This window comes from Leishmania infantum, chromosome 35, assembly GCF_000002875.2.
Source record: "Leishmania infantum JPCM5 genome chromosome 35".
NCBI classification, from domain to species: Eukaryota; Euglenozoa; class Kinetoplastea; order Trypanosomatida; family Trypanosomatidae; genus Leishmania; species Leishmania infantum.
This window is the reverse complement of record NC_009419.2, coordinates 1259219-1271521: the sequence shown is the minus strand read 5'-3', so window position 1 is coordinate 1271521 and position 12303 is coordinate 1259219. Positions and strand designations below refer to the sequence as shown.

Here is a 12303-nt window from a genome sequence, read left to right as displayed (position 1 = left end):
GTGTGTGTGTCTCTGCGTGGTTATCTGCTTTTCTGGGCGTTGGTGTCTGTCTAAATTCTTGTTTTCCTTCTAAGCGACCTCATCATTCACCCGTGTGCTGCACGCGGTGCTGTCCAACGAGCCGCACAAGCCCTCAGCAGAAGAGGCGTGCACCTTGCCGCTGGCGGTCGGTATCAGAGGAGCGATACACACGCACACATCCATCCACACACCGAAAAGCCCTTCTCTGCTCCTTCTCTCCTCCGCATACACTTCCACTTTGCTGGTGCCCACGCCTACTATTTGTGTCTGCGTATATGCGTGCCGGACTACCTCTGGCATACACGCGTTTCACCTGTTTTGTTTTGTTTTTGTTGTTGTTCTTCTCCCTTTGAACTGTTTCAACTCTCTACTGACACAACCCACGCCGGACACCCTCCCCACCGTCCCCACTCTCCCCCTCTCTATATTTCTTACATGTAGTCGTTCTGTCAATCAACCCTAAACGAAAACAAGGACGAGCCCTCCTCTCCCACCTCTGTACATATAGACGTGAGCGTTTGTGTGTGCGTGCATTGGTTTTTCTCGTGCACGTGCCTCCTTGGGTGCAGCCAGCCCTCTTCCCCACCCCCACCCCCACCACCTCTGTCTCCCTCACTCTCTTTCTTTGCGTGTCTGTGTTGTGTGCTGACAGCTTTTGCCAGCTGTACGTTTGCCTCTTCTTAATCCTGTTTTTTTTTGCATTTTGCTTTTGTCCTCCTCCACCCTCCCTCCCTTCTGCGGGCGTTCTTCGGCTGTTTTCGTGTGGCTCGCGCCCTTCCTACCCCGCCTTCCACAACATACGAGCTTTCGCTGTCCACCTCTCGCGGTCGCCGTTTTGGTGTCACCGCTCCCCTTGGACTTGCTCGCTGTTCGAAGTCCTTTTGTCGCAGCCTTGTCCCTCATTCAAGGAAGTCTGAGTGCGTGTGTCCGTCCGCACGACGCTTGCGGCCGCCGTCCTTTACGTGCCAGGCTGTACGCCGACACCCAATCCACTTTGCCGCTGATCTGACCACTACTCTGCATTTCTGTTTCTCTCTGTTCTCTCTGGGCTCTCGCCTAATTCTTCTCCAGTGCTGTCATCTCTCCGTCGGCTGGTCCTCCTCTTTGTCTGCTTGAGGCGCGGGATAACCGTTTGCGCGCCAGCCTACTCCCGCACCGCAGAAGACTCACGCCCTTCATTTTTCGTTTGCCGTTCCTTCTTGGACGCTCACGAGCACCCCTGATTTCCGTGAAACATCGCGCCGTGTCGCTCCGTTTGCGGCGCCAGCACTGCTGCGCTTTGATTGGTGAGTTGCGAGTCGTTGTCAGGTAGTCGAGCGACACTGGGCAATGGAGTCCAAGCCGAATCACCGCAGGGTCTGGGTTACCAGCGCCGTTGTCTTAACTGCTCTCGTCACGCTGATAGTACGTCGGCGCCAGCAGAAGCGCCAGCTTGCTCGCCGGACGGCAGCAGACGCTATGCACGAGGAGCTTGCAGAGGCGCTGAAGCAGACTCTGCTTCCAGTTCTCGTGCGCCCTGAAGACCTACCCGCTGGATGGGGGGTGGCGCCTCCGGTCTTCTACCCTCCGTACTGCGCCGCCATTCCGCTAGTGCTGCCGAGGGAGATGCAGGAGTCGGAGAGAGATTCTAGTGGCGTGCGTTCAGCAAGCACGTCGCGGTTTCAGGGAGGCGGTGCGGACGGCCTGGCCGTGGCGCCGACCGCGTTTCTCTTTTGCAGCTACACCGGGTACACAGCAGGCCCCTTCGCGACACGGCAAGACGAAGAGGTCTTTCTCACCGAGGTACTGGCGCACCACCCGGTGCTTCGAGAGCGTCTTGCCGAGAATCCGAGGCAGTGGAGTCCGCTGCCAGAGTCCGCGCCGCACGCGAGCACCGATGCCAAGACCGCCGCCGCCGTGACCGAGGGAAGGCGGCAGAACAGTTTCCCGCGCACCTTCTCTCACGTGCTCGTCAGTGATGACTGCGTCCTCCTGGCAGGCATGAACGGCCCTTACACGGTCGTCGCGGTGCTGACCGATTTTGCCGGTGCGTGGCCGCTGTCACGGACAGCGAGAGCGTCCGCAGACGGTGAGGAGAGCGGGCGGAGGAGGACTGGCAGTGCCGCGCCGCCCACGATTGCCGAGGAGACGGAGCTCTCTGACGCCATAGAGGGCATTGCATGCGCTACTATCAATGTGCCACTTGCCACCCTTGGAAGCGACTCCGCGGCGCTCGCGTTTCGCGTGCCGGGCACATGCTTCGCGGCTCACCAAGGCTACTATCGCGTGGTGTGTGCGCGGGAGGGGCGCGAGCTGGAGCTCTGCGTGCCGCCGGAGTGGACGATGCGGAGCGAGTGCGTGAACACGTCTTGCACGACTCCCGCCGGGCCCCCGGTCCCAGCTCGCAAGCCCGTCTCCACTGTGGGCGAGGATGCGGAGTCGAAAGGGATTATCTTGACCCTCTCCTTTACACCGTCCTCCTTTATGTCGGAAGGCCGCGTGGATGTGTGTATCTCTGCGGAGCTTTTCTCCGCTCTTTACGAAGAGCCGCAGGCGGCTGCGGCGACGCTTTGGGCGGCCTCCGGCGCGACCGACGTCTGCAACCCCGTTGCCAAGGCAACGCTGGGGGCGCTGACAGCGCGACCGCTGCCGGCGTCCTCGCACGCGCGCACAAACGTCGTGACAATGGTATACGTGCAGCCCAAGTTCGGTGTTCTCTTCTCAGTACACCCGCGCTCCGCCGTCGTCTATGAGCCGTGGATGACAGAGCAGCCCACGATCCTGTACTACCCGCTTGGCGACGCGGCGGACGACGAGGGGTCGCCGCGGATGACGATTGAGTACGTCGTGGAGCTTCCCAAGACCTGGGAGGTCTTTGCCCGCGATGACGAAGAGTTTGTGCACAACGTCCTCTTCCACTTCACCAGCGGGGAGGCGGCTGCGATCTCGACGACATTGACGGAGATCAGCGGCATTCGCTGCGCCATGTTCCACGAGACGCGCGAGAGCCGCCGATGCCGCACCTACGTGCTGCCGCGCGGGGCGACGTTGCTAGTTATTCGGTGGGAGACGTTGGCGGAGAGCTGGGACAAGGACCTGCCAGTGTTTCAGCAGACACTCGACACCCTGCACATAGATGCTGCAGCCGTGATACAGTAGGACGAATAGAAGCATCTTCCCGCGGCGTGTTTGCCTGAGGACCGCTGGTCCGCCGCTTTCCAAGATGCGGAAGCGAGACAGCAGGAGGGGGGGGCGAAGAGTGAGGTGCGGCTACCGCTGCTATCGTTGTGTCCCTACCCCCTTTCCTTTCTTTCAGCACTCTCGGACCACTTGCATTCAGCGGTGTATGTTCAACGAGAATGGCCGTGCCTGAGGGGAACAGTCGAAAAAGAAAAAAATACCGAATGGTGCTGAAAGCGAGGCACGAGATGGCCGTGCCAGAGAAAGGGATACAGAGAGGGGGGGTAGAGACGAGCGCCGCACGGTTGGAGGAAAGGGGCGTGAGCTAAGGATGAGGGCCGCAAATCGGAATGCGTGTGGTTGGTTTTATCGTCGAATGGATGGCGGCGGGGGAGAGGCTGCGGGTGGAGTTGCCTGGCCCAATCAAGAGAAACCACGAACGACGCTGTTGATCGTGCCATGTTTTTTGTTTTTATCCATGTGTATTTTCGTGTGGCGCGCTGTGTAGGTGCGCTCGTGTGTGTGCCAGAGGGCGAGGGCGCCACCTATCCTGGATGTGACCCCCGCGTACAGACAGCCTGAGCGACCCCCTGGGTTTCTCCCCTTCTCTCCCCCTTATTCCGACTGGCACGTCTTGGTGCCGGCCCTGGCGCTGGTGCGTGCACGTGTGTGCAGGTGTGCCTTGTGCTAGCGAGGAGCCCTTCCGAAAGACTCCTTTTGAACCGCGGAGGACAACTGTATTTAAAAGCAAAATGTATGGGTGACGCATACACACGGAAGGGGAGCACCTTCCTTCTGAAAAAAGAAGGTCAGTGCTAACGGTTGCTGCTCGCGAGAGACAGCGGCGAGGCGAAGCAAAGGGCGCGGGAAGGCCGCGTTTCTCTTCGCGCTCTACTTACCTTCTCCAGCGCCATAATCGTCACCTTTGTGCGCAGAACGACGCCCTCACACACAAACAAAAAGCACAAGGCAGCTGGAAGCAGCAACAAACAAAAAAAAAACAGAAAGCTTTTATCCCTGCTCATGGGCATCGGCTTGCAAGTGCCCACACGAAAAAGGCGATGCGTGTGCGCGTGCCCATAGCACATCCGCGTTTCTCCTTGAAAATATGGAGTGCAAGAACGATCAAAGTGGACATGTCTGTGGTGCCGGCTCTGAGCTAGGTGGCAAGGGAACGTAGAACGCACCGCGAGAGGGAAAACTGTGTGGAGAGAGGCGAGCGAATGCGCGTCTCTCTCTTGGCTCTCCAGCTTCAGAGGATGGAGGTTCTTCTCTCCGTTTGTGGGGTTGCTGTCGTCCCCCCGCCTCTCGCCGCGTGCGCAAGTACTGTGCTGTATTACCGCTTCAGGCCCGCTCTCTCTACATGTTTATGAAACTCTTGCTCACACTCCCCCTTCCCCACACACATTTTTTTTTCTCCCGTTTCCGAACCTCTCTGATCGCGTGACCTTGGTGCCGCGCACTTTATCGACTCCCTCTTCATACACGCACATTACACACACACACACACACGTGTTACTTGTTCTCACCTGCTGCGCATCACCCATTTGCTGCCTCAAAAACGCCCCAACTCCGCCTGTGCAGATCGAACCCGAGTGCATTTATGGAATATATCAACGATAAGAAAATTTCCGACACTGAGTATCAACGAGATGGCGCCGTGGAAGGTGGTGATGTAAACACCTTCCGTGACGACCGACCCGAATACTCACGTGGTGGGCGCGGCCGCAGGGGCGGGGCTCACCGATCGGACAACTGGCGCTCTGACCCGTCCGGCGGCGGCGGCGGAAACCGCGACGACAATGAGGAGTACCGTGGCGGACGCGGTGGCTACCGCGGTGGTCGCGGCGGTCGCGGCGGTGGTCGCGGTCGTGGCTCCTACAATGCCTGGACAAACCGTGAAACCCGCGACGAGGACAACGCCAGCCCGGCAGCGGCGGATGCCGCTGGTGACCGCGCCTGTGCCAGCAATGCTTCCACGGCTCCCGCTCCCGCCAGCGCTCCTGCGCCTGCTCCTGCGCCTGCTCCTGCTGCTGCGCCGACCCCGGCGAGTGCTCCTGTGAGCGCCCCGGAGAAGGCGCCGGCCAGCCTTCCTGTCGAGACTGGTGGTTTCGCCCCTCCTGCGCACGAGAGACGTGAGGCGGTGTCTGAGCCCTGGAGTCGCGAGGATGACCGTGGCTACGGCCGCGGCGGACGTGGTGGTTACCGCTCTGGCGGCCGCAACTACGACGGTGGCTTCGGCGGCCGTGGTGGTCGCGGTGGGCGGCGCTACTACGATGCTGAGGAGGAGGGCGGTGGCGGCTACCGCCGCCGCGACTATGATGACGGCGAGGGCGAGGAGGGCGGCTACTCTCGCAACTACGACAGCGGCTATGGCGGTGGCGGCTACCGGCGTGGCGGTTACGGCGGCCGTGGTGGTCGCGGTGGCCGGCGCTACTACGACGACGAGGACGACTACGGCGAGGGCGGCGACCGTGGCGGCGGCACGGGCAACGAGGACGACGACTACGAGGACGGCGGCTACGATGCCTACCGCCGCGGTGGCTCTCGCTGGCGTCGTGGGGGCTATGGCCGGGACTACGACTATGACCGCCCGCGCGGACGTGGTGAGCGTGGTGGTCGCCGTGACTTCCGCTCCTTCCGCAACGAGGACGACGTCATGGAGGAGTCCGGCGGCGCTCAGGGCAACGCATGGGCCTCTTCGCCTGCGCCGACGGAGGCGCGGACGGCGCCGCAGGAATCTGCCCCGGCTCCGGCGACTACCGCTGGCGCGGTTGCGCTGCGCTCAGCCGTCCCTGATCCTGCGAAGGCTGGAGAAGACGTGACCTCGCCAGCTCCCCAGCAGACACAGTCGGGCATTCGTCGCGTCACACGTGCCTCGCACCTGCGCCGTAATTGCCACGACGAGGCCAAGGTGATGGAGCTCTTTGAGCACCGCCACCGCCAGACGGGCATTTCGCTGGAGAACTACGACAGCATTCCGGTCGAGATGGTGCCGCGCGATGTAAAGCCTGTGGAGGACTTCGCCGATCTGCTTGTCGAGCCGGCGCTGGCCGCTAACATCGAGCGCTGCGGCTACAAAAAGCCGACGCCTGTGCAGCGGTACGGTATCCCGGTTGCGCTGTCCGGTAGCGATCTGATGGCGTGTGCGCAGACGGGTTCTGGTAAGACGGCTGCCTTCCTGATCCCCGTTGTGCAGTACATGCTGGTCCACGGTGTGTCGCCGGCGCGCCAGCGCAAGAGCTACCCCATTGCGCTGGTGCTGGCGCCGACGCGCGAGCTGGCCGTGCAGATCTTTGACGAGGTTCGAAAGCTCACCTTCAACACGGATATCTTCTACGACGTCGTGTACGGTGGAACCCGCTACCCGCAGCGCTTCGAGCAGGATATCCTGGTCGCCTGCCCTGGTCGTCTGCGCGATATGTTCAACGAGGAGTACCTCTCTTTCTCCGCTATCAAGTTTCTCATTCTGGATGAGGCGGACCGTATGCTGGAGATGGGATTCGAGGAGCAGATCGAGGAGCTCGTCGCGTCGCGCTACACCGATATGCCGACCGTCGATGAGCGTCAGACCTTCATGTTCAGTGCCACCTTCCCGCAGCGCATTCTCAACCTCGCCAAGCGCTACCTGCGCCGCAAGTACTACTTGCTTACCGTCGGTCGTGTCGGGTCGACGACAAAGAACATCACCCAGACGATCGAGCACGTGCCGGACAACGAGAAGATGGACCGCCTGCTGCAAATCATCTACGGCCACGAGATGAGCGATATGGTGCTGATCTTTGTGGAGACGAAGAAGATGGCTGAGGACGTAAACCGCCGCCTGCACCGCGAGGGCATCAGCAGCACCACGATCCACGGCGACCGTCGTCAGCAGGATCGCGAAGCGGCCCTTGAGGACTTTAAACAGAAGGTGACGCCCATCCTGGTCGCGACGGATGTGGCCTCTCGTGGTTTGGACATCCCCGATGTGGCGCACGTTGTGCAGTTTGATCTGCCGCAGGAGATGGACGACTACACGCATCGCATCGGCCGTACCGGCCGCGCCGGTAACAAGGGTATCGCAACTGCTTTTTACAACCGGAACAACCGCCGCCTTGCGCTGGACCTGCACAAGTACTTTTCGGAGCATGGCCAGGAGATTCCCAAGTGGTTTCAGCAAGAGGCGGAGCTCGTGGAGGGCGAGGCGCTGCTGTCTCGCGACATGGGAGGCGGTGGTCGTCGTCGTGGTGGCGGTGGTGGTGGTGGCGGCGGTGGCCACCGTTCCGGCGGTCCGGGCGGCCGGGGCGGTGGCGGTGGCTCATGGGGTGACAGCCGTCCTTCTGCTCCGTCTGGCGGTGGTCGCCGGGGCGGCGGTGTGGACGACGGTGGCTTCTAAGGTGTCCCCACTTTGTTGGAGCGCTCTCTCCTCCCGCCCCCGCCCCCCCCCTTGGCGCGCACTGTGCCGCATAGTTTGGTGACGAGGACGATTCCAGGCAATGCCCACACACTCTATCAGATCTGCGCAGACGCGCACGCATTCGCACCCACCAACGCGCAGTAAGTGGCCTTGCGAGAATTGTCTTGCTTGTAGCTCTGTGCGTGTGCTTTGGTGGTATTTTGTGTGTTTGTGTGTGCTCGTGAGGGATCCTTCTCCTGGGCTCCCGCGCAGTGAAGGTGCTGTGTGCCAGGAGTCGGTTCCCAGTCTTCTCGTTCTCACGCCTCGCCGGGGTTCGCTGGGCGTTCTCCGTTCTTCCTACGCTTGACTTGTTTTCTGTTTACTGTTAATGCCACCTGTGGGTTTGCGTGGTGCTCTGCACTGAAACGTGCGTGTGTGTGTGCGTGTGCAGGTATGTGTGCAAGTGCATGTAGGTGTCTTCCGTACGTTGGTGTCGGAATGGAGCTTCTTTGCTTTGTGTTTGTGCTTCTTCCACTTCTTTCTTCCTTTTCGTTGCTGTTGTGGTTGCTCTTGCTCTCTCGGGGATGAGCATGTGCGCGTTGGTTGGGATGGCTTTTCACTTCTTGTGGCTTTAGGCGTCGTGCAAGAAGGCAGCCTACACACACACACACGCACATACATCCATACACACCTGGACCCCCGCACGCACACGTGTTCTTCTCCTCAGATTCTCGCTCCGGGCTTGTATGTGTATGTGCATGTATGCGTATCATTTTTTTTAGATTTTTGTTCATCCTTTTTCCTTTCCCACAGTTTGCCGCTCTACTGGGAGCAGTGATGTTTTTGTCTCTCTGTCCTTCGCTTTCTTTTTTTCGCTCTCCCGTGTGACGTAAGAAAGATCATTCATTAGTGGAGGGGGCCTCGCACCACCGCTACCCTTTCTTTGTCGTTAACGAGCAAAAGGAAAACGCTATGAAGAGGCAATCCCCCTCCCCTCCCCCGCTAACAAAAAAAAAACTGCAACCGCAAACACAAGTAAAGCTGAAGGAGGGTGCTTATATATTTGGCGAGGTGAAGAACAATCCTTGACGGTAAAGAATTTTTTTTTGTATGTGTTTGTGTGGGTGTCCTTGAAGAGATCCGTTGGGAGAGATGCCCGCTAAGTAAGTGGACAGGAAAACATACGCACACAACAATGAACTCTCCTCCCCAAAAAAGTATAAGTTCAGAAGCCAACAACAATCCCCTCTTTCTCCCCCCACCCCCAAAAAGAAAAAAAAAACACAAAAACAAAAACGAAAACAAAAAAAAAGAACAATTATTAATTCCAGCTTACATCACGGGTTGTGCCTGCCCCCGCTTCGTTTTTTTTTCTATGATCTCCTCTTGTCGTCGTCGCTTTCTCGCCTTCTCTCTGTCACTTGCTTCATCATTTTCTTGTTGTTGTCTTGCGCTGTTTTTGTATTGGCTTTTGCTTGGCTTTCTCGTCTCGTTTTTTTTTCTCTGTTCTCCTCTTCGTTTTCCCTTTTTTCTCTTTTACAGAAGCATGCACTCTCACCTACTCTAGCGAAACACACACACACACACACAAACACAAGCGCATCCGCTGAGGCAAGGCACACAAACACCCGATGGTGGCGTGTTTGTCTTTGTTCCGTTTTTTTTTTCGTTGTTGTTCTGTTGATCATCGAGTATGTGGCTTGTTTCATTGTTGTTTTGTGCGTGCTTCCGTGCGTTTGAAGAGGAGGTGTGCGTGTGCGTGTGCGTGCGCGTGCGCGCGTGTGTGTGTGTGCACGGTTCTCAACCTCTTTGTTGTTTTTGTCGTCGTTGAATTGCTCGTTGCTTGTAACGCAAAGCAAAGATCGCCTAGGCGGATACATATATATATATATATGTTTATATATATATATGTTTATATATATATATGTTTATATATATATATGTTTATATATATATATGTTTATATATATATATGTTTATATATATATATGTTTATATATATATATGTTTATATATATATATATTTAATATTTAATATTATGTATATATGTGTGTAGTTATCAAAGACGAAAGTTCATTGAAGAGCTGCGCGCCGTAAGACAAAAGCCACGAACCTTTGCTTTTTCTCATTGCCACAGCCCATAGACACCTCCGCTGTTTCTCTTTCTCAGGCTTTTCGTTTTTTTTCTTTGTTTGGTTTGGTTCAGTGATCCATGGTCACCGACAAAAAGGCACGCGTCGACATTCTCACCGTGTGTTACATTTTCTCCGTATCTCGGTAGCTCTCTGCTTCCTGTGAGCCTTTACGCCCGCATGCGTTGCGTCTTGTGGTCGAGTTCTGAAATTTGCACAAAAAAACCGTTCATGCACGTCCATACACGCGCAAGCACCTATACAGCTGCGCTTACCCGCGTGTTCTCTGATGTGTTGTCTACGACAAAAAGGAAAACGCAGTCGAAACCGAGATTGAAAAGAAACGACGAGCACGAAGAAATAAAAGAAGACGTATAGAGAGTGTGTGTGTAGGCTGGCAGTGAGGGGGGGTAACGAAGTGCGGAGGACGAGGCATCAACAATAAGAACAAATACCACCCCCTTTTCGAGTCACTCAACAGATTTCTTTTTCGTATTTGTTTTCTCTCTGTCGTTCCTCTTCTCTTTTGCTAATAGTGTGTACAATGTTGCCGAGCATGTAGAAGAGATACGCGTGGCTTGGCGCGCGCATGTGCGCGGTTGCGCATGCGTTGATGCACACATCCCAGGTCAGTGTTTGCCTCCCTTCCACTTCCCGCTTTTTTTTCTCTGCACATCATTTTCTTGGTGGCTTCTTCTCACGCTCTTTTTTTTTGGCTGACGTCGTATTTTCGGGGTCTTGAGCCGTAAATCAAGTGGATGGACAAGAGTTAAGAAACGAAGAACCTGAAGGGAGAGAGAGGGCATAGGCACACATGTGATGTGAAAAAGAAAAGGAGCGAACGCACTAGCAGCGACGCGTGCGCCAGGGCAGAAACACAGAAAAAAACATCCCTCAGACACACACACACACACACACACACACACATACTTCTCAAATCGCAGGGAACCAAAAAAAAAAAGAAGGTAACAGAAAGAGGTCTGAAAAGAACTGTTCAGAAAAAAAAAAGAGAAAGACAGCCAAGAAGCCGGGCCGCATTTCGCCCTGCACACGCCACACTCTCCTCCTGTTTTCAGCTCCGCAACTAAAAGCTCGTTGTTCCTTTTTGTACTCGGTGGGCTTTGAGTGTGTATGTGTGCGTGTCGTTTTTTTTTTCCCCTCATTCTTGCGCTCTTTTTTTTTCATGTTCTCCATTTTGTCTTGTTAGTTTTTTTTTCCCGTTCTCTGTCTGTCTCTCTGTGTGTGTTTCTTCACTTGTAAGCGACGCAAGGGCATATAATCCTGTTTCCGGTAACCGAAAAGAAAGTGAGAAAAAAAAATGAAGTATAGTGAAACGGGAATACGGCTGGAGATGGGACCAAGCGAAGTCCAGGAGACTTCGTAACGAAATAGAGGCGCTGACGGTGGCGCCTCTTTGTTTGGATGCCTCCTTCCGGCACAGGCCGACACACACGCCTCCCATCTCTGCGCTTTCAGGCTGCTCGGCGCGTTGTTCAGCGGCCCTTGCACCCGCCCTCGTTTCGCGAGTTCGTGCAAGTACGCGGGCTCTTTGAGCTCTTGATTTCCGATCCCGTCAAGGGAATCACATCAAGCAGAACAAACGCGCTGTGCTTGTTTCGGCGCAGTCTCGTATGCGTCTTGCTTTTGGTTGTCCGCGCAAACTCTCGCCGGCTCACTTGCTTCTCTCCCTCCTCCGCTTCTTTGGACTAGCTGCACTTTTCACCCGCTCACTTCTACGGACGTGCGCACCTTCTGCCATCTCGTAGAGGTGCGATCGCCCGATCGCACGTACCATCTCGTCACTTCGTCGTTTACGCAGAGATTCGCCGGACACTCTCTTCCTCCCTCGCGCACCCACATTCGATTTCTCTCTGTCACCTCTGCATGTGAGGCTTCTTGAAGGGGGCTTGCTGCTTCCTGCCCGTTCCTCTTTCGCACACCTTTTTTTTTGTTTCCAAGTGTTATAGTAACCCCAGAGAAGGCACATCTCTGCCCTGTCCCACTTCCCCACCCCCTCCCTGCCCCGTTGGGCTACGTAAATAGTTACCCCGATATTCGGCAGTGCACTCTATCGTCTGCGAACCCACTTTTGCTGCAGCGTGCCATTTATCTAGTGTTGTTTGAGTTCAGTCAGTGCCAACCACAACGTGGCCTCTGTGGCAGCCGCACACCACGCAATCTGCGCCTCTCACCATCTGCATCCTTGGAAATCGTTTTGACAGAGGGACGCCACTCTTCGTTGTTCCCCGCAACGTTTTCGGCCGCTTCTCTTTACCTGGCGAGAAGGAGGAGGAGGACGAAGGGTGCAGGTCAGCCAGCGCCGCTGGCTGCCGATCTCGATAGCGCATGCTCGGGATCAGCGTTGTATCCTGTCGAGTTCGCATTCAGCTGGTTTCTGTTTTCGTTGGATGATGCGTTTCTCCTTTTCTTCTTTCTTTGCTTTGCCGTGAAGAGATCTTCTTTGTTGCTGCTTTTGTTTTTGCTTTCTGCGTCGGTGCTGCATTTTTTTTTTATTATTATTTTCCCTTTCGGTTGATTCGCGAGTGCTCACGGAAACCTCCCTCCCCTCGTTCCAGCTTGCCAGGCACACATACGTGCATACGCACGCACAC

The 12303-nt window shown here is 56.2% G+C and overlaps 2 protein-coding genes across 2 annotated transcripts; both read left to right on the top strand.

Moving 5' to 3' along the window:
• Positions 1-1350: 1350 nt before the first annotated feature.
• Positions 1351-3159, top strand: LINJ_35_3160 (conserved hypothetical protein; the record flags this gene model as incomplete). Its single annotated transcript, XM_001469084.1, has 1 exon — positions 1351-3159. The coding sequence occupies one exon, from the start codon at positions 1351-1353 to the stop codon at positions 3157-3159; it is 1809 nt and encodes a 602-aa protein (XP_001469121.1).
• Positions 3160-4783: 1624 nt separating this feature from the next.
• Positions 4784-7558, top strand: LINJ_35_3150 (putative ATP-dependent RNA helicase; the record flags this gene model as incomplete). Its single annotated transcript, XM_001469083.1, has 1 exon — positions 4784-7558. The coding sequence occupies one exon, from the start codon at positions 4784-4786 to the stop codon at positions 7556-7558; it is 2775 nt and encodes a 924-aa protein (XP_001469120.1).
• Positions 7559-12303: the final 4745 nt, after the last annotated feature.